The sequence below is a fragment of the Oreochromis niloticus genome, linkage group LG7 (genome assembly GCF_001858045.2).
Source record: "Oreochromis niloticus isolate F11D_XX linkage group LG7, O_niloticus_UMD_NMBU, whole genome shotgun sequence".
Lineage (NCBI taxonomy): Eukaryota > Metazoa > Chordata > Actinopteri > Cichliformes > Cichlidae > Oreochromis > Oreochromis niloticus.
Genome location: NC_031972.2, coordinates 40,952,394 through 40,976,740, shown reverse-complemented (window position 1 = coordinate 40,976,740; position 24,347 = coordinate 40,952,394). Strand labels below are relative to the sequence as shown.

General features: G+C 38.0%; 3 protein-coding genes across 5 annotated transcripts; all 3 read right to left on the bottom strand.

Annotated features, from left to right (window-relative positions):
• Positions 1–4,094: 4,094 nt before the first annotated feature.
• LOC102078829 (high choriolytic enzyme 1) lies at positions 4,095–7,681 on the bottom strand. 3 transcript variants are annotated; one of them, XM_019357932.2, is made up of 9 exons: positions 7,595–7,681; positions 7,399–7,480; positions 6,719–6,773; positions 6,380–6,532; positions 6,116–6,233; positions 5,351–5,529; positions 4,792–4,873; positions 4,315–4,451; positions 4,095–4,219 (listed from the first exon to the last, which is right to left on the bottom strand). In XM_019357932.2, the coding sequence occupies exons 2-8, from the start codon at positions 7,465–7,467 to the stop codon at positions 4,325–4,327; spliced, it is 783 nt and encodes a 260-aa protein (XP_019213477.1). In that variant the 5' UTR covers positions 7,468–7,480; positions 7,595–7,681; the 3' UTR covers positions 4,095–4,219; positions 4,315–4,324. The 3 variants fall into 3 exon arrangements, with proteins under 3 accessions (XP_019213477.1, XP_019213478.1, XP_005454248.1); XM_019357933.2 differs by having other exon boundaries at positions 4,095–4,215; XM_005454191.4 differs by having other exon boundaries at positions 6,719–6,764; positions 7,595–7,678.
• A 4,818-nt stretch (positions 7,682–12,499) lies between these two features.
• Positions 12,500–17,386, bottom strand: LOC100697799 (high choriolytic enzyme 1). The gene is made up of 8 exons (XM_005454190.3): positions 17,240–17,386; positions 16,440–16,485; positions 15,770–15,922; positions 15,081–15,198; positions 14,150–14,328; positions 13,678–13,759; positions 13,188–13,317; positions 12,500–12,625 (listed from the first exon to the last, which is right to left on the bottom strand). Exons 1-7 carry the CDS (start codon positions 17,312–17,314, stop codon positions 13,191–13,193), a joined length of 780 nt encoding a protein of 259 aa, XP_005454247.1. The 5' UTR covers positions 17,315–17,386; the 3' UTR covers positions 12,500–12,625; positions 13,188–13,190.
• Positions 17,387–18,393: 1,007 nt separating this feature from the next.
• On the bottom strand, positions 18,394–23,745 carry LOC102078988 (uncharacterized). Its single transcript, XM_005454193.4, has 4 exons — positions 23,491–23,745; positions 22,625–22,865; positions 21,589–21,726; positions 18,394–20,856 (listed from the first exon to the last, which is right to left on the bottom strand). Exons 1-4 carry the CDS (start codon positions 23,673–23,675, stop codon positions 20,587–20,589), a joined length of 834 nt encoding a protein of 277 aa, XP_005454250.1. The 5' UTR covers positions 23,676–23,745; the 3' UTR covers positions 18,394–20,586.
• Between the last annotated feature and the right edge of the window lie 602 nt (positions 23,746–24,347).

The window sequence follows — 24,347 nt, the reverse complement described above, 5'->3', positions numbered from 1 at the left end:
CCTCACACTGTTTCCCTCTGTTTAGTCTCTAGCCCATGGCTCATGAGTGGATGGAGCAGGTGCTTGTACTAAATAGTGAAAGGCTCCAGTCTCTGTGGTTTTTTTCCCCACCCTCATTTTAAGGACTCACTCAGCAAAACCAGCGTGAGAGGAAAAGTATAAATGAATTTAAATCTGAAGGAGAAGAGCGTCCTTGTAAGTGTAATATCTTTAAAGGCCTCTTTCACTAAGAATAGATGAACCTGTGCTCTGATGTTTGTCCTTCATTGTCTACAATGAGCTATTTTGTACAATAAAACTGACGAGGACTATAACTAAAAGGGTAAAATGATGATAAAACATGGGAGCGGATGCATGAGCATCAGTAGCTACAGAAGTTTGACACAGTTGCAACATCAGTTATGAGGTAGCTGAAGCTGTATGGCCAATAATGACAGATAAAGATGATAAGATGAAATCTAAATGTCTTTTTGGGCATTAGCTTTAGAATGACCACAATACCTGCACAGGGGTAACAAGGCTGGTAGGAGTGTGGATTTAGCATTGGTTCAATGATTTGTATCCTCCTTAAATAAACAGGAGAAGAATTTTCACGCTGTAACAGTCGCACTAGAAATAGACTGATTTTCATTCAGCAAAGCAACTCTGGATGATTTTAATAAAATCATTCCAGCAGCTGAAACTGAATCCAACTTAAAAACACTACAATGATTATAAGATGATTTAAAATTTTGAAAAATGGAACATTATATTTGTATCACATCTGTGTACTCTGTTGCGTTCAATGGAGACTTATGTCAGATTTATCTGATGAATAAGTTCTCCATGTCTTCATTAAAAAGTTTGAGTTTAACACAAGAAACATATGGATGTGTTTTGTGATAGCTTCTTTGGTGCTATCATGTAAATGTGTAAAACCACAAATATACTGGATCACATTTTTTCTTTAATAAGTAACACCATAGGATAAGATCAGATTATGATAAACAAAAGTTAAAAAAGTAAAACCTTAAAATCTAAGAGTAATTTGTCTAATTTCTTTTTGCTATTTGGTCAAATTCAGGCTTTTTCCTTCACCTAATGCATATTAAACATTGGAATTGATATTGCATATATTACGTTATATGAGGTTTTCAATCCTTATAAAGGTGCAGTTACTCTGAGGACCAAAAAATAGACCTAAGGAGTACCTTTGTGTCGATGTAGGGGCACACTTTTCCCGAATCCCTCTGAGAATGCACTGCAGCTGCCATACCTATGAAATACTCACATAACAATATTTGCATGCATAGCTTATAATATTCAAACACAGACATTTCATCTTGCTCACTTGTTATCTTTTCAGTTCTCAATATTTGGGCTGAAATCTATGACTAATGACTGATCCATAGAAAAAGACTTACAGTTGTCTGCAGTAAAGAATTTAAATCCAAGTATTCCAACTTCAGTGTGAAAAAGAGTTATAGCTAATGTTAAGATGTCCCGTGATTAGACATCGTATGGTTAAACGTAAAAAAGGGGAACACTGGTAAATGCGCAATTTTTGCAGTAGAGACATGTAAATAAATGTCATGCAGAACTGCCAACAGGACCATCTTACTTATTTTTTGCATTTAGATCATGGCAGAAACATTTTTGCCTTCGCAGCAAGTATATTTATTATTTACACTGTTTACATATTCATATGCCAAAAAGAGATTAAACCGAGTCTCTGTAAATTCCTTAATGTGAGAATGTGTCGCCCTCTGCTGGATTACAAGTAGGTTTCAGTGAATTTTCAGCCATACATATCATACAAGCGCCTCTAAACTCTAATAATTTATAATATCATAATTAGAAAGTGTTGCCCCCCTTCTGATTCCACTCAAAGTATCAAGAAATTGTTTTTTCTTCCTTTTAATTTTTAAAGTTCTTTGTGTAACAGCTTACAATCATTCAGCCATACATGCTGCTCAGTGTCCTTTCCCACTGTTTGGGAAACCGGGTCGTAAAAAACTCCAGTTCTCCCATAGTCCGAAGACATATACCTCAACTGGAAATACAAAACAGGTACCGTGAGAAGGATAAAATGATCTTTACAGTTCTTTCACTGAATTTGTGATTTCTAATTAAATTTGATAATCAATACCTTACTGGAAAATTGACACAAATTTGGGTTCTAAGATGATGAAGATTTTAAGGGGAGTGACAAAAAGAGGAAATGCAATGTACAAGAGACAGACTATCAATATAAGACAGGTAGAAACCCAACTCAGAAACACCTACGACAGTGACAAAGATTTGACAGCAAGAAACATAAACACGCTAAGAAGGCCAGACTAATTAAAACCAGAACACGAGTGAACGCCAAACAGAACCATGAATCTAACAGAACTCAGAATGTGAGAGTCATTATTGAAACAATAACCAAAGTCGACTATAGTCATTGAGAGTTGGACCTAGGTTTCGAGTTTTGTGGATTTGTGGTTAGTTTTTGTATTTTACTAATAATACAAGTTTAGGATCTTAAACATTATTTAAGTGTGAATATTAGTGCACTTGAGCTGCTGATCCATTATTCAGCTCTAAGCAGCCTCTCTTTTTACCTTTAAAGAAGCGTCAGCAGCTAATTTGAGAGTTAACCTCCAGTCACATCTGCTGCTCGCACATACATGTTATAACTTAGTGTATGCTTTGAGGACACACACACTGGGTTGAAGTTGAGGGTAACCCTGAACATGTTATGGGACATTATTCAGACCCTTGTTCTAAATGGTAAATGGTAAATGGCCTGCATTTGTATAGCGCTTTACTAGTCCCTAAGGACCCCAAAGAGCTTTACACGTTCAGTCATCCACCCATTCACGCACACATTCACACACTGGTGATGGCAAGCTACATTGTAGCCACAGGCTTAAATCAGTATTTTCTAGGTTTTGAAATGCCTTTGAAATGCAGTTTTAGTGCTGTCCTTTGTCCCACACCGCTCTGCCACCTCCCTGTAAATCCCAAGCTGGCCTGTTAAGGCATAGAAAAAGTCAGTTGTATTTCAAAATTGTCCCAAGTGTCTCCGTCACTGAAAATTGTGAGTTGAATGGATTAGTCTTTGTATGAAAACAAATAAAACTGAACATCAAATGTCATTTTAAACCAACGAAAGTCTTTAGAGAAGAACTAGAGTTAACGTCAGGCAAAAAACAAACGTTATCAGCTGACACTTACACCACATATACGGAATAAGTTAGGTCAGTGATTCTCTGCAGCTCCGTAAACAGTTCCTGTGAATGATATGAGGTATAAACACACCTGCAACAAGCGATAAGATTGCTTTACCTTGAACCAACGTGCTTGTTCCCAAAGGAAGCAGCAGAAGCTTTCTCTGAGGTTAGTGACACCATTTAAAAAGTAAAATTATCCATAAACCAGTTTACCTATGAATGCTCAAATTAACCAGTGGCTGCTTTTTGCATTTACCCGTTATCCCTGTAATATTCATTTATGTCCTGTTTGTCATTCAGATGAATTAATTATTTGCTAACACACCAGGCAGCTTAAATGCTGCTTAATGTTTCTTTAAGTCAAAGGGGAATAAAGGTGTTATTGTCAGATATAGATGTTACTGTATTTGTCTGTGTTGGCAAACATTTCATTTTATTTTTCTGTTTTTTTTTGTACCTTTCATAGTTTTTATTTTGATAGTTTTTAGTGCTATTATACATGTTATACTGAGCAGGAAACATATGAAGTTTCACAGGAGAGAAAACCTATATGCAGAAAATAGTCTAAAGAAAAAAAGGTGAACCTTTAATGGTTGATACCAAAATAACAGAGATACAAACGGTCTAAAGTGCTAGAAAAAAGGAACCGGAATCCAGGCAAGACACAAAAACCATGACAGAGCCAACAGATGAAGCTGAAAAGGGGAGAAGCAAGGCCATATCCACACAGCCTGATCAGACCAGTAAAAACCAATGAAACAAGTGAAACAAATATGAACGGGCTAGACGGTCACAAAGGAAGGAAAGTAACTAGAGACACAAAGAAAGCAATAACAAAATAAAATGTCATGGGATTTAAACAATCACTCTTAAAGATAAAACACACACACACACAGGTGCTTTATTGGAGGTTTATTGAATTATTTTAAAATCTTTATTTTATTGATCAAGTGACTGTTCAATGATGATGATGATATTTTTCAAAGAAGAGTTGGATTGTTTGCATCATGCTGGTCATCTGTCTGACAGAAAAACATCAAGGTTTATTATGAGAAATTCCCCACATTTTCAACAATGCAGTGTGGGGAATAGCATATGATTAACTTAGGATAATAACCTGAGACTGTTCAGCATCCATACAGCCTGTTGAGCCTGAGGATGTCCGTCTGACTTATCTCAGTGGCATATCCAAACTCGACATTGGAATCAGGGATAGCCACCAGAGTGGGCTGGTTGTTCTTGGAGAAGGCGTACCTGAAAACACAGGGTGTGTTTTTCCCAAGGGAAGTTACTGAAAGCTATTACGTCTACTATACAATAAGTATTTGCCAAATTGACTATGAAATTATACCAAGCCAGAATAAACCATAAAATATCAAATAAAAAGTACAAAATCTTTTAAAAAATACACAATCCTGAAGAAAAATGAAAGAAAGAAAGAAAAGACCATATTTGTCTTCATTCTTAAGAAAAATTCATTCACATTCACTCAGTTTTCTTTGCATTTTAACACCTCTTGGAACATCTTTCAGAATTTCCAACATGATGACGGCAGCCACAGCTGTAACATGGAGCTGCTGGTATTGATACCTACTTGTGGTAATGCATAACAGAGCCGTAGTCATAGGGGGTTCCCTGGTTCAAAGTGTTGATTTTGTCAAAGTTGTGCTCCATTCCTAGAGACAGAAATATCACGAGCTCCATTATTTATTCTTTATATTGTTTCTGTGGCTTCAGTCCACTCTACATTTCTACATTTTATAATGTCATGCATTTTGCTTTCTTGTAAAGCACTATGAAGGTTTGTGTGGTCGTCGATTTCAATACTGGTTTTTGGTCACATGAAATAAGTGGGTTATAGTGGGTTAATGATGATCGTCAGACATGTTGGTATTATGAATTTGCTTCTTGTCTGTTGACATTGTTTGTGCAAAGCTAAGCAAAGCCTGAAGTACAGAAGAGTTGTGACAGCTGTAGCTCTCTTTGCATTCAACCTTTGGTTAAAAAACAACAACAACAACAACAACAAAAAAGCCAATCAGCACATTTTCCCAAATGCCCAAGTAATCCTATATTTTGTGCCAGTTAATATTTTCTTTCTGTATTGTATTGATATTGCTGTCTTGGATGGTGAAAAGTGAAAACAGACAAACCCGGAGTGATGTTCTCCCACAAAACGCGGATGTATTGGTCGCGGTCAGAACGTGTCTGCTCGTGATTGAAACCCAGAGCATGGAGCACCTCATGCTGGACAGTGTCGTGGTAAACACAGCCTGATTGCTGCAGGGACAGTTCCTGCGCATAGTAACGACGGCCGATGTAGGAGTAGCACCTACAAACGTACAAAATAAATCTGGTTACAAAAGCTGCAAAAATGTCTTATTTTTTTCAAATCTGTAACTGCAAAAACTTTTTTCGAAATATGTTTCATGTTAACACAACAGGGACTAGTTAACCAATTCTGCAAGTATTAAATATGTTGCTAAAACCTGTTCTATGTGAGATTTCTTTGCTTTGTTCTTTCACCATGTAGTGCAACTACCATTTCTGTGGTGCTTCATTAACTCATTCACAGAAAGGTGTGATTGCACAGCCATTTTAAAACAATAGGAAACATTTTGTATGGATGGAAACGGAATTTTGGGGGACTGCAGTAACTTTGCCATTATGAAGCTTTTCTTTTTTTACTCCTTCTGGTTGGTTGACAAAGTGAAAAACTTTGGCCTGGATTAATTGAACAAAAGGCTCCGCTGCATGATTTAGTAGTTACAATTAGTCTTTATACACCTACTGTCTGAAACCCTTAACTAATCCTTAAATGAACAAAGAATAGTGATGTTAGTGAACATATTAAAATTAAATACAGGTTTTCCTGAGACAGATTGGGCAAAGAAAGAACGTGTTTTGCTCATGTTTACCCATTAAGACTCTGGATATTCAAGTAGTCTCTCTCGGTTGTGCGTCTGATAAAACGGATACAAGAAAAAGAATCGAAGGACAGCAGAGCACGCTCGATGACTGCCACCTCACGAGAGGCTGGAAAAATGGAAAACACATTTTAATCCACCACTAGACCAACATGATCCTGTGATATTTTGCAGGAAAAATGTCTGCAGTGCAACACGCCATGTTCCTGGAGATAAGTGCAGAGAATAGCATTCATAGATGAGTTTACTCCTTACTGTACACGCTGGAAAGGGCGTAGGGCACGTAGACACGTCCATCAGCGGACTTGGGCCACATGCAGCCAGTAGCGGTGCAGGGGTCAGCGTTTCTCTCCGCCTCAGAGCCATAAGCAATATCATCCACTATGTAGGGTTCATCAGGAGAACGGACTGCAGCAAACACATTGATCAGTTCAATTGTCTGATTCACTCTTACATCATTCTCTCCCTTTTTACTGAGATCTAGAATATTTGTGATAGTCCAAAGGATCTGAGTACCATAAAGTCAACCCGTTCTCAAAAGGGGAGGGAGGAGAAAAGAGGGTTAAACTTTTTTATGGCTTTAAAAATTCTCACCAATATCTCTGTTGGCTCTCTCAATTCGCTCTGAAGTTGACAGAACCTTAGCACCCTGCACAAAAAGGAATGAAGAAGTGCTGTTGGCATACTGATGATCTACCGGCAAGGATCAGAGAAGTAAATATTTATTTGATAAACGTTTTTACACTTCATTTTTAAAAAAGAATGTTTTACAATTAAAGGATGGATTCACTGTTAGTGAATTTGTCTTAATGCAATAGTCAAATGCAAGTAATTATTCCTCCTTTTCATACTGATGGCCAAACGATGTGATCTTAATGAGCTCTTAATGGAAGTGACTGAAATCCACAGTTGTCAGTTGTGATACATTGTATTACATGTGACTCTAATATATTTCATCACCAGTCTAAAAAAAATATTGCAAACATGTTCCAGAATTAGCCTTATTTGTGCAAAACAACGTCAGCAAAGCAGAGATGTCAGTTTAATCTTTAACCAGAAAAGCACTTCAGCGGAGAAGAACGTCACGTGGGAATCTGCAATATTTTTTCTGAAAGTAGAAAACTAAAGAACAATGGTAAACTTACAGATTCCAGAATTTTCCAGGAGTTATTTACAGAAAAAAAGGAGCGAGAAAGAGAGAGAAAAAATGAAATTTGTTCCACATTTATTTCACCAAATCAGTCAAGATGTGCTAGAAAAGGAGAATTCCTTACCTCACTTTCAGCCCAGACAGAGATTGTCAAAAGGGCCACAAGACCTAGAACACACCTAACCCCAACCATGTCAACAAAATATCTGCAATAATGATACAAAATATATTCACCCAGTTGCTCCAGTTCTTCAAAATTCGATTATTTGCAGTCTAAATTCTTAAAACAGAACTAAGGAGAATTTATAGATGATACTTACAGCTATCCCTGAAGTGACAGAAACACATCATAATGAAATGTGGTTGAACATCACTTTATAAAGCCAACTGCACCGGAACAAAAAAGTCCTTTTATGGACATTTTGGAGGAGAAGAGGGGAGTGAAAAGCCCAAGATAAATATATGTCACCTTGATGCCATGTTGCATATCCCCACGATCCCTTGATAAGAGCGGTTCATCGTAAACTTGTACAAAGGTTGTTTCTTAACCAGTCTTGTGTTGCCTTTCTTCTTTTCAGTCAGTTAACACAGCTGAAATAAAATCATTGTAGATATGCAGGATTTATTGTGAATAGGCACAAAATTTTGAACATGAGCAGAAATCTTGCACATCTGAACTACAAAAGTCCAGGGATGCACACTTAGGTAGCCACCGTCCCCAAACACCAGACGCAAAATTATTCTGATGTCAGACAAGATCATCATCATCATCATCACTTTACATTCTGCCTTTCACATCTGTATCCATGCAAACTCAAAAGAGGAATGAAGAGTAATGTTATGATTTGCTGGCGAGAGAACCCAAACGCACGAGGCAAACCACAGCAGCTTTATTGGGGTGATAGAAAACCTAAAACAGCATGATACATTTCTTTGCATTTACATGTCCCTCACAGTGCTCAAATAAAATAAAATAAACAAAATACTTGGAAATGCAACAGATCATTTCACCAAAACTTGCATAGTCTGGATTATAAAATCAAGGTTACTGTAAGATTGCAATAACAACATTAAAGCTGCAAGCAGCGATATGAGGGCCCTCGCACCCACGGCGCGTCGAGCCACGCCCAACTCCTACAACCAGCACGTTTGATCTGATGTCAGATTGATGGAATTCATGCATTTAACCACCAGCTAACATTTCATCTCATTCAATCATGATTATAGTCGTCCCACTAGGTGGCGCTCTAACCATTACTGACAAATGGCATAACAAACATTTCCGAGCTTGAGTCTCATGACGCCTGGGGCCTTTGGGAGAGATTGTACATTGTGTTTTTGAGTGACAGCAGATTACTACTTTTTGGCGAGTGATTGAAACTCCACGTGCCGCCATGACCATCCCGTTTCCCTGAACGTAAAAAGCTTCGCAATTTAACATCATAAAGGTCTTTAGAGTCGACACCCTGGAGATCGTGTCAATCTGATGAAATCCCTTGGAGGAGTTCGTCAAAGAACGGTGGCTGAAAAGAGGGGAAAATGTCGCCAAAATTACACACTGATTTTAAAATGGCTGACTTCCTGTTGGATTTGGGACATTGCTCCAAGAGACTTTTTTGTACATCTTGATATCTTCTATAAGCTTACCAGGTTTCAGACTCATACATAAAACACAGAGCAGGGGCTGTTGTTTTGAAATTTTGTAGGGGGCGCTGTGGAGCCATTTTGCGCTATTCAAAGAAAATGATCACATATCCAGATAGCCCTCATCACATTGGAGGTGTGTGCCAAATTTCAAGACATTTTAAACTTGCAGAGCCCCTCAAAAAGCCTCTTCATTGTTCATGGTGAACCGTGTTGCCACCAGGGTGCGCCGTTCAGTTTACAGTCACAATTTTCTCACTGAAGCATCATGAGGAACTGATGGTGATATTCACCGCTTTTGAAGTGGCCACGATGAACCTGTAAAAATCAGTGCAACAAAATGTAAGACATGACATTTCCTGTTCCCACTAGGTGGCGCTCTACGTAGTCCTGACAATGGGCACATCAATCTCTTCAGGGCCAGTCTGACATCATGCCTTTACAGTCTGGTACTGATCAGACTGGATTTCATTGAGTTACACTAATTTGTTTCTTCATGGCGAGACATCAATGTTCGCCATGCTGCTGGGGTCACACCCTTCCGCGAAAACTCACAGTTTTCACTGTAACCCAAGACCAACTCCTTAAGGCTTTCCTGGAGAAATTTGAGGCTCCAAATGTCACGCATCACAATACTATACCCCAAAGTGTAAAACATGACACTTCCTGTTCCCACTAGGTGGCGCTGTCCCTGGTGTCAAATATGGCAGTTGAAATATGTTCAGGGGTGGAGCCTTATCATATGTGTGCTCTTTGGTCCACGTCGGACCATGTATGAGGGAATGAGAGACAATAAGATTTTCATGGCGAGTCATCAAAATTCGCCGTGGCGCCACGTCCTCACCGTATCATGAAAACTCAAAAGCTCCGCAATTTAACATGGCCCAGGTGTGTAGTTGGCACTGTCCAAATATGAAGTTTCTATGTCAAAATCCCAAGGAGGAGTTCGAAAAAGTTCGAGGCATGGAAATGGCAAAATTGGAGCCAAAACGTCACCTTCACTTCGAAATGGCGGACTTCCTGTTGGGTCTGCGTCAATGGTCCCATTGACTTTTTTGTTCGACTTGGCATGATACACATGTGTGCCAAATTTCATACATGTAGCTCAAAAGATGTGTTCGTAGGGCTGCATTTAACAACGCATAGGTGGCGCTACAGAGCCATTTCCCAGTGCTCATATATAAAACCATTAAAATACAAAATTTTTCACCAGACCTGGCATGTGTGCAAAATTTCATGAGTTTTTGAGCATGTTAAAGCCCTCAAAATGGCAATTCATTTCAATGAAAAATAATAATAATAATGATAATAATAATAATAATAATAATAAACAGAGCAGATACAATAGGGCCTTCGCACTCGAAGTGCTCGGGCCCTAATAAAGTAATAGATTGTGATGCACCACTTTCATTTAAACTGGATGGTTTTTAGAGAAAAACAGCTTTTTTATAAATTTCTTCTGGAACCTGCGAGTACAGACAACAACTTAAAAAATAATTCTGAACTTTTAAAGTGTACAAGATATTTATATGACCTGAGATGTCAGTTTCATCTTTAATTTATTTTTCTTGGAGTGGAAAAGGCGTCTAAAATGTAAGAAATGAAGCAGACTTGTAATGAAATAAATAGTAATTGTTATAAAAACACTTCATTCACCCATTTTTAAAAGCATTTTTCTTTATACATTTTTGGAGCGTTTCCAAAGTAAATACAGTTGTAGTTGGGCAATACGATAATAAAGCAATTTTTAAGCAGATTTATCAAAATGAGACTCTAAGGCACAAAATCATTTTATATTTGTGTATAGACTGGAACACATTTGTAAGTAGTCAACATTTTTTAAGTCTTTAATATACATTTTTCAACCTCTTGAGACAAATTTCTCTCCCTAGTGAACCATCTGGAATGGCATTTCCAGATGTTATGGACATTTCCACAAGTTACGTGTTTTAAGTGGCAGCTAATTTTAAAATGTGTCGAACAGCTCAACAAATATCTGCAAGCAAACAGTTTCTGTTCAGTGTGTCACAAAATGTGTGTGCTACCTAAAGTTTCAGCTGCTTGATTTCCCAGGGGGAGTACAAAAACACTCATGGGTGACAGAACTGATCAGTGATATTTAAAGTGGAAATGTAAAAATGAAATATATAGTTAGGTCCATATATAAATATATTTGAATACTGACACAAGTTTGTTTGTTTTTTTTGACCCATTTACTTAAACATATTCCAATTATAGTTACATAGTGGACATGGGCATAATGTGTAGACTATCAGCTTTCATTTGAGCGCATCCACATTCAAATTGGATGAATGTGGATACATGTGCCACCATCTTTTTAAAAGGACCTAAAGTAATTGGACTATTGACTCAAAGGCTATTTCATGGGCAGGTGTGGGTAATTCCTTCATTGTGTGATTATCAATTAAGTAGATAAGACAGATAAGCTTGGAGTTGGCCTGAGGTGTGGTGCTTGCATCTGAATGATCGTGCTGTGAACAGACAACATGCAGTCAAGGGATCTCTCCGTGCAGGTGAAACAAGCCATCCTTAAGCTGCGAAAACAGAAAAAAACAGCCGAGAAATTGCTACAATATTAGGAGTGGCAACATGTACAGTTTGGTACATCCTGAGAAAGAAAGCAAGCATTGGAGAACTCAGCAACACAAAAAAACCCTGGACCTCCACAGAAGACAGCAGTGGTGGATGATTGCAAAAGAAGAGTATTGCTCGTGTGGAGATTGGACTAGATTGGACTTTGCTGAAAAACAAAGAATGGAAAAACATTCTTTGTACAGATGAAAGCAAGATCAACCTCTACCAGAATGACTGCAAGAACAAAGTATGGAGAAGGAGCGGAACAGCTCATGATCCAAAGCAAACCACATCATCTGTAAAACACGGCACTGTGATGGCTTGAGTGTTCACGGCTGCCAGTGGCATTGGGATGCTAGCTATTATTGATGATGTGACACAGGACAGAGCAGCTGAAGGAATTCTGAGGTATTCAGAGACCTATTGTCTGCTCAAACTGAGCTGAATGAAGTTAAATAATTGGGCGGAATTTCATAACAGAGATGGACAATGACCCAAAACATACAGCCAAAACAACCCAGGAGTTTATTAAAGCAAAGACAGTGTCACTGTTGCCTCACACCAAGAAGGTCCTGGGTTCATATCCCATCTGTGGCTGTTCTGTGTGGAGTTTGCATGTTTGCCATGCAAGTAGCCCTTAAAATCAATTCAATAGTCAGATTTGGGATTTAAAAAGTAAAACTTGCTTCTACAAGATTAAAGTTTCTTCATCTGATTGTATATTTTGTGCTTGTTGGGTCAAAAAAGCTAACTGATTCTGGGAGAGGGTGATGATTAATGTAAATTTGCTCAAAAGCTCTCTTTCATTTCACCCAGCTCATGGGTGAAAATTCACTGCAGGACTCTCTTTACACTGTAAGTTGTCATTTTATGTCATTTATACAACTTCTGCCATTTTACAACTTTATTTTTCATCAGCAGATTTCAGGAAGAAATTCTTAGTTCATGAACTTTTGGCATAGTACATAAAAAGTAAAGAGTCTGTGAACGGGTTGATGAAGATTTATTTTTAATGCAATGTGTAAAATTGTACAAAAGAGTGACAAAACAGTCTTGGAAACAACTGTTCTGATGTCTGAACGGCACCACATTTCCAGGACTGCTATTAGCACCTATGAAGGCAAAAGAAAGAAAGTGTGAAACTAAGGTTTACTATGGGTTACCCAACACACAAGTTATATTTAGCAGCATTAGCCTGTACGCCCATTTAAAAACACCTTTTTATGACACCTTTGCGATGCTTTATAATGTGAATGTGTGTGAATAAATTGCAATTTATTTAAATGTCACCATTTTGCAACAGTAATATCATCATCAGAACCAGTTGAATAAAAAGCTTACGATGGTTTCCTTCCTTCATGTTCATAGCACACTGCCTTCTGGTGCTAGTCAGGTAGCATAGTTAAAGAGTTAAAAAGTCGGTAGTTGAAGTAAAAATGGCTATTGCAACTTTTTCCCCCCATTATTTTTATCCATCACCTAAATGCAGTTTATATTACTGTAACCATAAAAGTACAGATTAATACAGAAACCCTGATCTTTCATCAAGATTTGTGCATAAACGTAACCAAATCATTGCCTTAGCATTGTATCACAATAAAAGTCTCAGTTATTCATTTATTTAAATTAAATTCTAACATGTTGCACATTCAAAACTTATGTTGCATTTCTTACTGTTTAACACTTGTACAGCCTGTTCAGTCTGGTGATGTCATTCTGGCTCATCTCAGTGCCCGTGCCAAATTCGACATTGGGATTGGGAATGGGCTCCATGGTGGGCTTGTTGTTGCCAGAGAAGGCATACCTGGAATAATGCACAGCTGGTTTGTTTGTGTTCAAGAAAAAATGAGAAACTATTGCTTTATAATTGAAATGGTCGCTTTGCCTCTCATTGGAAAAACAAAAAGAAAAGAGCAAGTAAAAGTTTGTCAGTTGGCTCTTATTAAGAGGATGATGTTTTCCTATTTTCTATATTCAGAATCACTACGTGCCGGTAAGAGGGGCTTGCATTTTTTTCAGCGTGCAGAAAATCCCTTTATTAATTTTGCATAAACAACAAAAAAGAAAGTTATCAAAACAAAAAAAACAATAATAATAATAAAAACTGAACTCAATCTTAAAACTTTATCTGAATGAACAGATGTCTGATGAAAGTGATTCAGACCTGTGGTACTGCATGACTGAGTTGTAGTCATAGGGGGTGTTCTGGTTCAAAGTGTTGATCTTGTCAAAGGCATACTCCCAACCTGAGAGAGAAAAAGTGTAATATGCATCAGAAAAGCCTGATGAGCGTTAATGTTTGCATTTAGAGCCTCAAACCTGTTTGCTTGATAGTCAAAAGGTTAGTTTTATAATTTTACACATTTGAGTTTATAATATATTTAATGACTTTGTTGTCACTTACCTCACTTTATAATTTTAAGTATAACATTCAAGTTATTTCTTATAGAATTTTGTAAGATCACTTTGGTTCTTAGTTGAGTGCATCCTGTCCTGCTGTATTGCTGTTCATTATGGAAGCTCATTTTAAAGATAAACTGTAACCCGAAACACACCAACAGCCCAAAGAGACCGGAGCGCCACCACAAACAGAAATCAGGGTTACAGATGTATGACTGAATGGATCAGGTTCTGACCGGATGCGATGTTCTCCCACAGGATTCGGATGTGCTGGTCCCTGTCGGAGCGACACTGCTCATGGTTGAAACCGAGGGCATGGAGCAGCTCGTGCTGGACGGTGTTATGGTAGAGACAACCCTCACGGTCCAGAGACACTTCCTGGCCATAACCAAGGCGACCGACATAGGAGTAACAGCTGCATTCACACAGTAATTTAAAAGGCAAAAGAAAAATGTATTATTATCATCCCTTACAAAGCAAGACTCCACAAAAAGAACTAATTTAACAAAACTAAACTATCTAAACTAAACTATAATAAGGTTCTACAAACAAACTGTTTTATTTTAACTAATAAAAGACTATCACAGTCATTTTAAATGATAAAATATAATGGCTATTTTTGTCAAGTAAATTATTATTTATTAATTAATGTAATTATGACTCTAATTATGATTAAAAGTCATCCCGAAGAAGATTTTAAATTCTTGCTGAAATTGGAAACTGAAATTAAATCTGATATTGGGATAACTGTGTAGAATAAAACAAATGACTAAATACATTTACAATGTTACCATTTTTGACATCATTGTGCAGTCATACAAGGATGTGGTAGATTTATTACTTTGTCCTACCCTTGAATGGGAAATTGAAATGCTCCTGTTTGAAAAGGTTAGAGACGTTTGATTTGAAATAACACTTTATGTAATTGGGCTACATGTGCAGAAATACCTAAATATATATATATACCCATCCAAACTACTGAAAGCTTAAAGTAAATAGGGAAAAGCAGGAAGGACAGAGGGTGGGCCATCACAGTATGAATTTAAAAATGCATAAACAGTTTTAAAACCTCCGAAGACTGTACAGTTCACACACACACACACACACACACACACACACACACACACACACACACACACACACACACACACACACACACACACTCACCCATTGATGGACTGGATGTTCAGGTAGTCTCTCTGGTTGGTTCTTGGGACGAAGCGAATGCAGGAGACGTCTTGGAATGACAGCAAACCTCGCTCAATGATGGAACGCTCACGAGAAGCTGAGAAGACAGAGGGAAGAATACATTTCCACCTGCTGCCACGGTTCATTCATCTGCTCAGTATCTGTACTTACAGAAATACTTTGAAATCTGCACTAATTAACATGGGAAATGTAATAATGATTCATCAAAATCAAATGTTTGTCATTTAAACTTTGAGCTCCATTTCCAATTTTCAGTTTGTAGTTACTGCAAAATAAAGTCCTTAGTTTTTATGTGGAATTTAAAGTAGTTGTTGCTGTTTTTTTAAAGTGCTAAGCCAAAACTTGTGGCAAAGCATTAAATAAAGACATACAAATCGCAGGTTTATTCCTTTGTCAGTCTCCAACAGAGTATGACTACAACACAAAGTTTAACTTGTGAAACAAGACCTGATACAGAAAAATCACAGTTGATTTATTAAGCTATTCACTTTATTTCATTCAGATTTGTTTTCTGAGCTTTTGTTGTTTTGCGATATTTTTTTTGTTTTATGAGCTTGTTTCACTTTGATTTTACAATCCATTAGATCATTTGATCAGCTGCTTTACTTCAATTTAAAAACTGCCTTAACAATTCTTGAGTTACTTACAGTAATGAGAGGCGATGATGTAGGGGACATAGACGTTTCCATCGCTGGATTTTCCCCACATGCAGCCAGAGGAGGTGCAAGGATCAGCATTTCTTTGATTCTCATTTTCATAAGCAATGTCATCAATGATAAAGGGCTCCTCTGCTGTATGCACTGTGAAATGAGAACACTGAGTCATTTGATGATATATCAGTGTATGGTAAAGTATATCAAAGTGCTGTTGTGCAAATGAGCAAAATACCGTCTTGCTTTGAGGCGACAGTACTAACCACTGCACCGCCATATGGAAAATGATCAATGTATCTAATGATAATTTTGCTTCATTTTAATCTCAGTGAGTGGACAACAACAGGATCTTATTTCTTTTACAAAATGTATGCTCCAAATTTAAGTAAAATTGAAGGTCAGCAGTTTTGTCATCTTAAGCTCACTGGTTTCATAAAATATTATTATTGATATATCATTAATCTCAAAAAATCTGTCTGGATTTTAACAACAAATCTGTAATATTGTCCTGAGATATTTCACAATATAAATACAGGATTCGTACAAGCAATGTTCAATCTTAGAACAAAGAGTGGAGAAAAATAAACCCTGAACCATAAAGTGAGTCTGAACTAAATAAAATAACAGGCCTGAAGTTGGTGTAAATGAAGTATAAATATCTTACCTACATCCTTGTTGGCCCTCCACAGGAGCTCAGCGACAGACAGATCCTAGCTCAAGCAGATGGCATCATTCATTAGTGAGGATTTACATGGAAAATCTTCACTTTTCAATTGAAATTTGTTTCCAGAAAAATGGAATAAAGTCTTTACGTGTTTCACAAACTCATGTGTGAATGTGGTTATCAGGGGAATGATTCTTGGCAGATTTTTGGTGGGTGACTTTCGAGTATTTTGTTAGTCTGTTATTTGTGTCTGTATATTCTATGACTGCAGCTTGAAAACCAGCAATCTAGAATGCCTGATAATCCACCATCTCTTCTGGCTCCAAGACTTAAGAAGGTCTTAAGAGCTTGGAAACAAAAGTGATGGACTTTTTTAAGTTTCTTGAAGATGTTTCATCTCTCATCTGAGAAGCTTCTTCAGTTCTACAACCAAACGATGGAGAGTCCCAGGTATTTAAACCCTAGTTGGGGTTATTCTCATTGACCCACTATTAATCACGTGACTCATCACATGAGTCAAAGCGCAAAAAAAGGCATGGGTCATTATCACCAGAGGTTTCAAGTGATATCACACTTGCCTCTTAAGGCGCCATCGCATCAATTCTTTTCTTCTCTTGTAAGCACAGTGTAATGTTGCATAATTTAACCTAACACAATCATGTCTAGGAAAAATTTCAATCTGGAATTAAAACAAAGCTCTCAGATAAATGTAGTGAATTAAGAGAACAATTCTCTTAATGAAATATAGTAAAAGTAGCATTAAGTGGGATTTGTAAGTTCGATATTTAGTATATCCTCACCTTCTCATCAGCCCAGCAGAGGACAGAGGCGCCGAGGAGGATCAATAAACTGAGTGTGCACTTCATGAAAGCCATGTTACACAGTGTTAACACCTGGATCCTGCTGCAGCTCCTGTTTATACCCTCCAGTATATTTGCTGACTTGTGGGAAAAAAAACAACCCCCCCCCCCAAAAAAAAACACGTTGACGTTGCTTTGGTTGGAGATAAGAAGGAAGTTGCCTTGAAAACATCCTGTCTTTTCCCACCTTAAACAAACGAATATAAATCTATTCATATATTTGCTTCCAGCAGCGAAACTATGCCCATAATGCTGTGTGAGAATGCTGGCCCAGAACACCTGATCAATGTTTTCGGGGAGTTTGAATATTTTGTATTCATCACCTGTAAGTGGTTTGGTTTGTCTGTTTGTTTATGAGAGCAGGTATGTTTGTTTATGTATGTCATACATACATAAAGAAATTATGGGCAGATTTGGATGAAAACTTTACAATAGTTGGAGCTTGGCCTGCCTGACAGATTATGTCTTGGAGACAATTCAAAGCCAAATCGGGCAAATTTGCACCTTTTTCAACAAATTGTTTTAAATACAGAAAAGACAAAATGAATGCAGGAGAGTGACATCCTCTGTGTTAGTTCAGCACGTGGCTTAAATGTAGTAAATTAATAAATGTAAATTCTACCTCTGGGTTATTTTCTGATAGATGGACATTACAGCATCAAGTATTTTGCACAGATTACAAATGGACATGTTGTCAAAGTTTTAGGTTTCGTGTGACCTTACATGCTCTTCTTGACCTCTTTCAACAGATGCCATGAGGACAGCCCACAGTGTCCTGTGGTGTTTCACTCTTTTAATCTTAAAACAGTAAATCTGTCCTCTCTAGGGAAACTGGCTGAGATATTCAACAGCCATAGAAAGATACAATTACAATTACAAATGAAATTATACATATATATATATACGTGTGTGTGTGTGTGTGTGTAACTAAGCAGTATATATATATCTGTGTATATATGTGTGTGTGCAGTAAGGAGTTTTTCAAGCTTTTACATAGACTCTGTTTCACTGTCTGGCTTTCTTTTGCTTTTGATAAGTAGTACTGGGTCAAAAGGAAAAAACCTTAGAGAAGCAAGAAACACAAACTCAAGTTATGGCATGTACATGGGCGAGGCTTACTGCGTGGCAAGACACAGGCAAGTCGCGCAGAGCCTCAGTCCGTTCTTTATTTTATAGCAGAGAATAGATTACACAGCATCTCTAGGTGGAGCATACGTAATAGAAAAACATCTCTAGATATGGTTATCGCATGAGTGGCCGTTATCCATAAGACAAGAGGAACTAGTATCTTTTGTCATATCAGCTTCAGGTTGGAACTGTCTCTGCCTGAGAGTGTGTTACTTTGTAACTTCCTCACGCATGCTTCTGTTCCTTAATCTGTAGGTTGCAGGCACATCATGTTTTCACAAGAAATTATACTTAAGCAAAATAAAGGTTATCAAAGTAAGTAAATGTAAAAATCTCTTAACAGTGAAGATCTAAAAAGGAGAATTACAGAATCACACAGGTTGACCAGGTCCCTTAGAGCAATTTCTAAACAACTGCAGATTTCAAGATTAGTTGAAACAGTTGTATGAAATTATGAGTTATTCAGATATATCACCACTTTGCTATGACATTAATTTAAAAAAAATAAAAAATAAAAAATGATGGTTAGGATGTCCAGTTAATGCCCAAGACCCACCAAAGTTAGAGCCTCCCACGAACTGGAAAATGCCAGAACACTAGTGTCAGTGTCCGCAAAGACACAAGCTTTACATCACCATGGATTGAGAGGGTGCTGACAAAATAAGAAAACCCCTGCTCCAGATTCCACACCATCAAGCTCAACTGAAACTTTCAATTACTCACATGAACAAGCCAAATTTCTTCTGGAGACACAATGACAAATGACAAGAGGTATGTTTGGAGAAGTAAAGGTGACGTTTCAAGCAAGGTAGTGGGAGTGTCATACTCTGGCTTGTTTTGCTGCGAGTGGTACCAGTATATTGCACAAAGTGGGTAGAAAAATGAAGAAAGAGGACTACCTCCAAATTCTTCAACTCTGCATCAAAGATGTGGCAAGTGAAACTTGAGCACAGTTGGGCGTTCCAACTGGACAAAGATCCAAAAAAACACATTAAAACTGTTTTTTGGAATGGATAAAAAGTGGTAACATTAGCCTCCTGGAATAGTTTTCCCAAAGCCCTGACCTCAAACCTAACCCTATGGCCCTATTGAATATTGTGGACCATGCTGGAAAGCTGGGCCCCCTCCAGGAACCCAACCAATGTAAATGAACTATACCAATTCTGCAAAGAACAGCAATCAAATATCTAACCAGAATCATTTCGAAAGCTTGTTGATGTCAAAGATCACCTCAATGCCTTTTTTCTTGTAAGGTTTTTGTTGTATTGTAAAACCCTATAATAACACAGAGAAAGCTCCTAAAGATAATTGATTTCCCTATAACAGGGGGGTCCAACTCCAGGCCTCGAGTGCCGGTGTCCTGCAGGTTTTTGATCTCACCCTGGTTCAACGCACCTGGATCAAATGATGAGTTCATTACCAGGCCTCTGGAGAACTTCAAGACATGTTGGGGAGGTCATTTAGCCATTTGAATCAGCTGTGTTGGATCAAGAACACACCTAAAACCTGCAGCACACCGACACTCAAAGCCTGGAGTTGCCTACCCCTGCCCTATAAGCAAGCACCTGGCGAAGAAAGAAAAATTCCCCTTTAACAGGAAGAAACCTCCAAAGAAAACCTATTAAGTGGAAACCTGGGTGAACAAAAGGTTTTGAATCTGTTTTTGAATACGTGCACAGTTGTTCTTGATCTGAGCTTGTTCTAAAGAACAGGAGCACAATAACTGAAAGCATCTTCAACACACAGAGCAGATCAGAAGACAGCAGAAGTTCTAGAGCCTAAAATCAGTACAGGAGACCAATTTAGTGCCCAACAGGGATAAAAAAAAAATCAGCAGAGGAAAAGAAATAACCCATGACACTTCAATATGCATTCTGAAAGGTCTGAATGCTTTAGTCTAAAAAGTAATGAACACATAGCACGTTTAGTCATAATTGAATGCAACATTGAACACTGAAAAATGAACAAGAAAAATAGTTTTCAGTTCACAGACGCAGATGTTTGAAGCAGTTTGTTTAATCTTTTCATACACATGCAAACAGCAGTGATATCATTTTCCCACATCCATCTTCACATTTAATCTGACAACAACAGGTTGTGCTTCTAGTTGATGTGCATCAGGTTAAATTTGTGGGGGTTTTGGGACCTTTCTTGCTCTTTTAGACCTCCTTCAACAGAAGACCATAAGGGCGGATGGCCTGTTCTACTATCTCCTGCTCTTCTTGAGCTGATAATACAGACGGGATGGGAACCAGCCAGTACCTATCATTGTTGTGTTTCTGCCTGTACTGTGGGTTGATCCGATTTTGCAGAATCACTTGGTAGCTCTTGCCATTCTTTTGGGAAGTGAAGGTTTTGGCATAAGGGACAGCTTCATTGATGTAAGGGGTCGAATAAATTCCTCTGCCATAGGCCTGACCTGCACCTGGCTGTTAAATAAAAGTAAGAATATATTATACTATTAAATACGGATATTCCACACTGATATTCAATTCATCTATATTGTACAGGCCTAATATGGAAATAGGACAGAAAGAGCACTGACGTGGCTTAAAGGGTGAGCAGCTCTTAACTAGATGTGGCATAAATGTGTTTATGGACATGCTATGGAAAAATATTCTGACAGAGATAAATAACAATAAATAAATAAATATACAAAAACCTGCAGCTTACAGGTTTTTGACATTACTCATAGGAAAAAGCTTTCCCAACACTTTTGCTCAACAGTGCTCAACAAGTATAAATGAAGCTACAGTTTGCTCCTGAGGTCCTAGACATGCAGGTGTCCTCTCACAGTCACATAACAACTGCTGTTGCTATGTGGCTATTGCTGCATTTCCTTTTCTTTGTGTTGTGCTGAGATTTTCATAGCTTGTGACTTGACATGTGAGGAAACCATTTAACTCTTTCTTTTCTCAACCCCGGGATAAAATCCAGACTTTAGAAAACTGAAGTACTGCATGGGACACAGTCTCAGCATGTGGAATAAGAGACCAGGGATATACATAAAGTGGGACACCTGGTGACATTCCATGCAATTTCAAAATATTAAATATGAATTTCAGGTATATTAAATATCACAATTATACATCATATAAAATGTTACTGTAAAGCAATTGTACTGGGTGAAATAATGGGTTGAGATAATAACGTAATCAAACCTTGTAGAATCCTTCGATGATGCCCCCAGCTCCTTCCTTAGACGTCCCATGGTAGGACACAGGCCACTCCCCTGGCACTGATGCAGTGCTTCGGTAACGAGTTCCCAACCATGTATTTCCTTCATACTTATTCAGGACCTGTGACAAAATATGAGGATAGGTGATGCAGGTGTATCTGGACCTGTATTTGTTTCAAACAGTCCATAGTTCATCTCTGCAAACTGTATCTTCATTAAAGTCTGAGCTTCTGGACGTTGTACATATAGCATTTCAGAATATAGTGCTTTACCTTCGGGACAAACCATTCTATTGATCTTATTTTGAATGCAGACAGTCAGATATCTTTTATTTACTACTACTTAAGAGCATAGTGATGTACCAGTTATGCTTATAACACACATATGATAACTAATATGCTAAATAACTGTTTAACTATTCTTTTTCAAACCCAGTTCTAGTTACATTGACACTGTTCACCTCTCTACATTTTTATTTTGAGGTCAATTAATTTCCAGTGCACTACCTGCAAAGCACTCAATGGAAGTAACAGACTGAATACAGTTAATTAAATCAGGTCGAATTAGTTTTTTAAGGTGTGAGTTGAGACCAAATATGATTTTATTTGTGTCACTTAAGAAAATTCTTTGCAGAAAATTCTTTACAGATGATTTGTTATATTTTTTTCTTATAATTCTAGTTCTGTAGTTTAAAAAAAAAAAAGGCCTAGTATTGACGTAAAAGAGAGGACTAAATGCAGTCATTGATTTCCAAGAAACTGAAGAAGAAGAACATTGTTGAGAACATTAATGAACTTCTAGTTTAGTTTCAAAAATGAGCTGGAAGGAAATTCAGGGAGCCAGAAGTTTCAACTTTCTAAATGATTGCAAATATCTGAAGCTCAAAAAGTATTTTACGGGGATGTCATTGAATTTGTGCTCTACAGCCCGGCTTAAAGATCAATTAAAGCAGCTTAGACTCTAAGTAATGGGCATGAAAAAGATGGTTGATGCTGATCTCAATTCAAAGGCAAATTTACCTTGAGGGCAAAACGGTACCAACCACTTGGTCGTTCATACACCTCTCCGCCTCTGTAATAGGTCTCTGTGTCTTGGAGACCAGAGAAATCGTAGTCAAATGTCGGATCAAAGAATTCGCCCTCATCGATGATGAAAGACCTTTCTTGTGGTGGAGTTCGAAAATAGGTGTCAGAGTCTGAAGATTGCCCTCCATGTTGCAGAACACGTTGAATTCTGGCAAAGTTGTTTTTTGACACTGGGCTGTAAGTTGAGAAAGACAGCTGAGATTAGGGTCTGAATAAACCTTTTGACCATCAACAAAAGAAAAGAAATGCTGCTCTTTCACTGGATTTTTTCTCGCTCTCTGCAAACCAAACTGCAACATTGTTGTCAAAATTCTTTGAGCTTTAGAAACTACATCCTGACTGTGAATCTCAATATAATATCCCATCCATCCTCTTATCCTTTTCAGGGTTGTGTGGAGGGGGGGCTGGAGCCTATCCCAGCTGCCTTAGGGCGAGAGGCAGGGTACACCCTGGACAGGTTGCCAGTCTGTAACAGGGATAATACATAGACACAGACAACCATTCGCACTCACATTCACTCCTTTGGGCAATTTAGAGTTTCCAATTAACCTATGCCCACTAACATGCAGTTAGTGGGCATAGTGGGAGGAAGCCAAAGTAGAACATGGGGAGAACATGCAAACTCTACACAGAAAGACCCCAGATGGTGGAATTGACCTTCTTGCTGTGAGGCAACAGTGCTAACCACTGTGCCACCATGCTGCACCATTACTCCAATATTACTTTACTGGAGTAATTACTTTTTGAGTAATTATATCAGCGCAAGTCTTAAGAATAGTTTATAATATTACAATATTTACCAGGTTTGATCTCCATCTGCGATTGCACAAATGAGACCGTTTACAGACAGTGTTGATGCTGCTGAGCTGGGAAAGCTTGCTCTTTGGAAAACTCCATCGTGACCTCCTGCTCTTTGGTTTTGAACAGAAGTGATCTGGGCATTGCAAACTGCACCCAAAGCTTCAAGTGCAACTTGTCTGTCCATCTTGATGTTGTCTTGAAGTTGTAGTCCTTTGCTCTGCTCACTTCTACCTGCAAGTGTTGTGGCTCGTGTAGAATTGGGCTTATATGTTAAACTGTTTATGATGTAAACCCAGTTTGCATAATTTCTTAGATAAATCAACTTTTGACTTTTTGACCTTCAAATAGACGTGTTTTCATTGGAACTTACTGTTCTTCTCTTTTTTCCAGTTGCAAAATTATTCATTAGACTTTCACAACTGCATCCACACCCTGAATCTTGATGCAGTCACAGTTTACCATTATAAAAACAAAAAACAATTTTTACAATTATTCAGTAACCCAGGTTTCATTGGCAGAAGTTGGATTCAGCAAGCCTGCAAGAATTAGCTCTTGTTTTCAAAAAAGAGGAGGAAACTTTGAATGCAATGTTTTTTTGGAGTGGATGATAAATGACAGGAGTGGGCAGAGGGATAAAATAAAGGTCCAAGCGTCCCTTGGCTTTTGCCTACTTCTCGTGCTCTGGCTTTTCTTGACTTTTTGACCTTCACAAAAAGAAAAGGACAGTTGCACTTCTCCTGAAATTTCTTGCTCTGTACAAACTGAATTAAAGTGAAAAAGGATGTACATATTTTTCTCACCCTGTGGCCAAACTGTTCAGCTTCCCGTGGTCTTTCGACACTACTTCTTGCAATTG

Excerpts from the sequence above, each read along its gene's own strand:
- LOC102078829 (XM_019357932.2), bottom strand. The coding sequence starts at position 7,467 with ATGGTTGGGGTTAGGTGTGTTCTAGGTCTTGTGGCCCTTTTGACAATC. Across the intron at positions 6,234-6,379 it reads CGCCCTTTCCAGCGTGTACA|CCTCTCGTGAGGTGGCAGTC; the intron begins GTAAGGAGTAAA and ends CCATTTTTCCAG. Across the intron at positions 4,452-4,791 it reads TCTGTTATGCATTACCACAA|GTACGCCTTCTCCAAGAACA; the intron begins GTAGGTATCAAT and ends CTGTGTTTTCAG.
- LOC100697799 (XM_005454190.3), bottom strand. The coding sequence starts at position 17,314 with ATGGCTTTCATGAAGTGCACACTCAGTTTATTGATCCTCCTCGGCGCC. Across the intron at positions 15,199-15,769 it reads CATCATCGCCTCTCATTACT|CTTCTCGTGAGCGTTCCATC; the intron begins GTAAGTAACTCA and ends CTGTCTTCTCAG. Across the intron at positions 13,760-14,149 it reads GTGGGAGAACATCGCATCCG|GTTGGGAGTATGCCTTTGAC; the intron begins GTCAGAACCTGA and ends TTTCTCTCTCAG.
- LOC102078988 (XM_005454193.4), bottom strand. The coding sequence starts at position 23,675 with ATGGACAGACAAGTTGCACTTGAAGCTTTGGGTGCAGTTTGCAATGCC. Across the intron at positions 22,866-23,490 it reads GCAGATGGAGATCAAACCTG|CCCAGTGTCAAAAAACAACT; the intron begins GTAAATATTGTA and ends CTCAACTTACAG. Across the intron at positions 21,727-22,624 it reads GGTACCGTTTTGCCCTCAAG|GTCCTGAATAAGTATGAAGG; the intron begins GTAAATTTGCCT and ends ATTTTGTCACAG.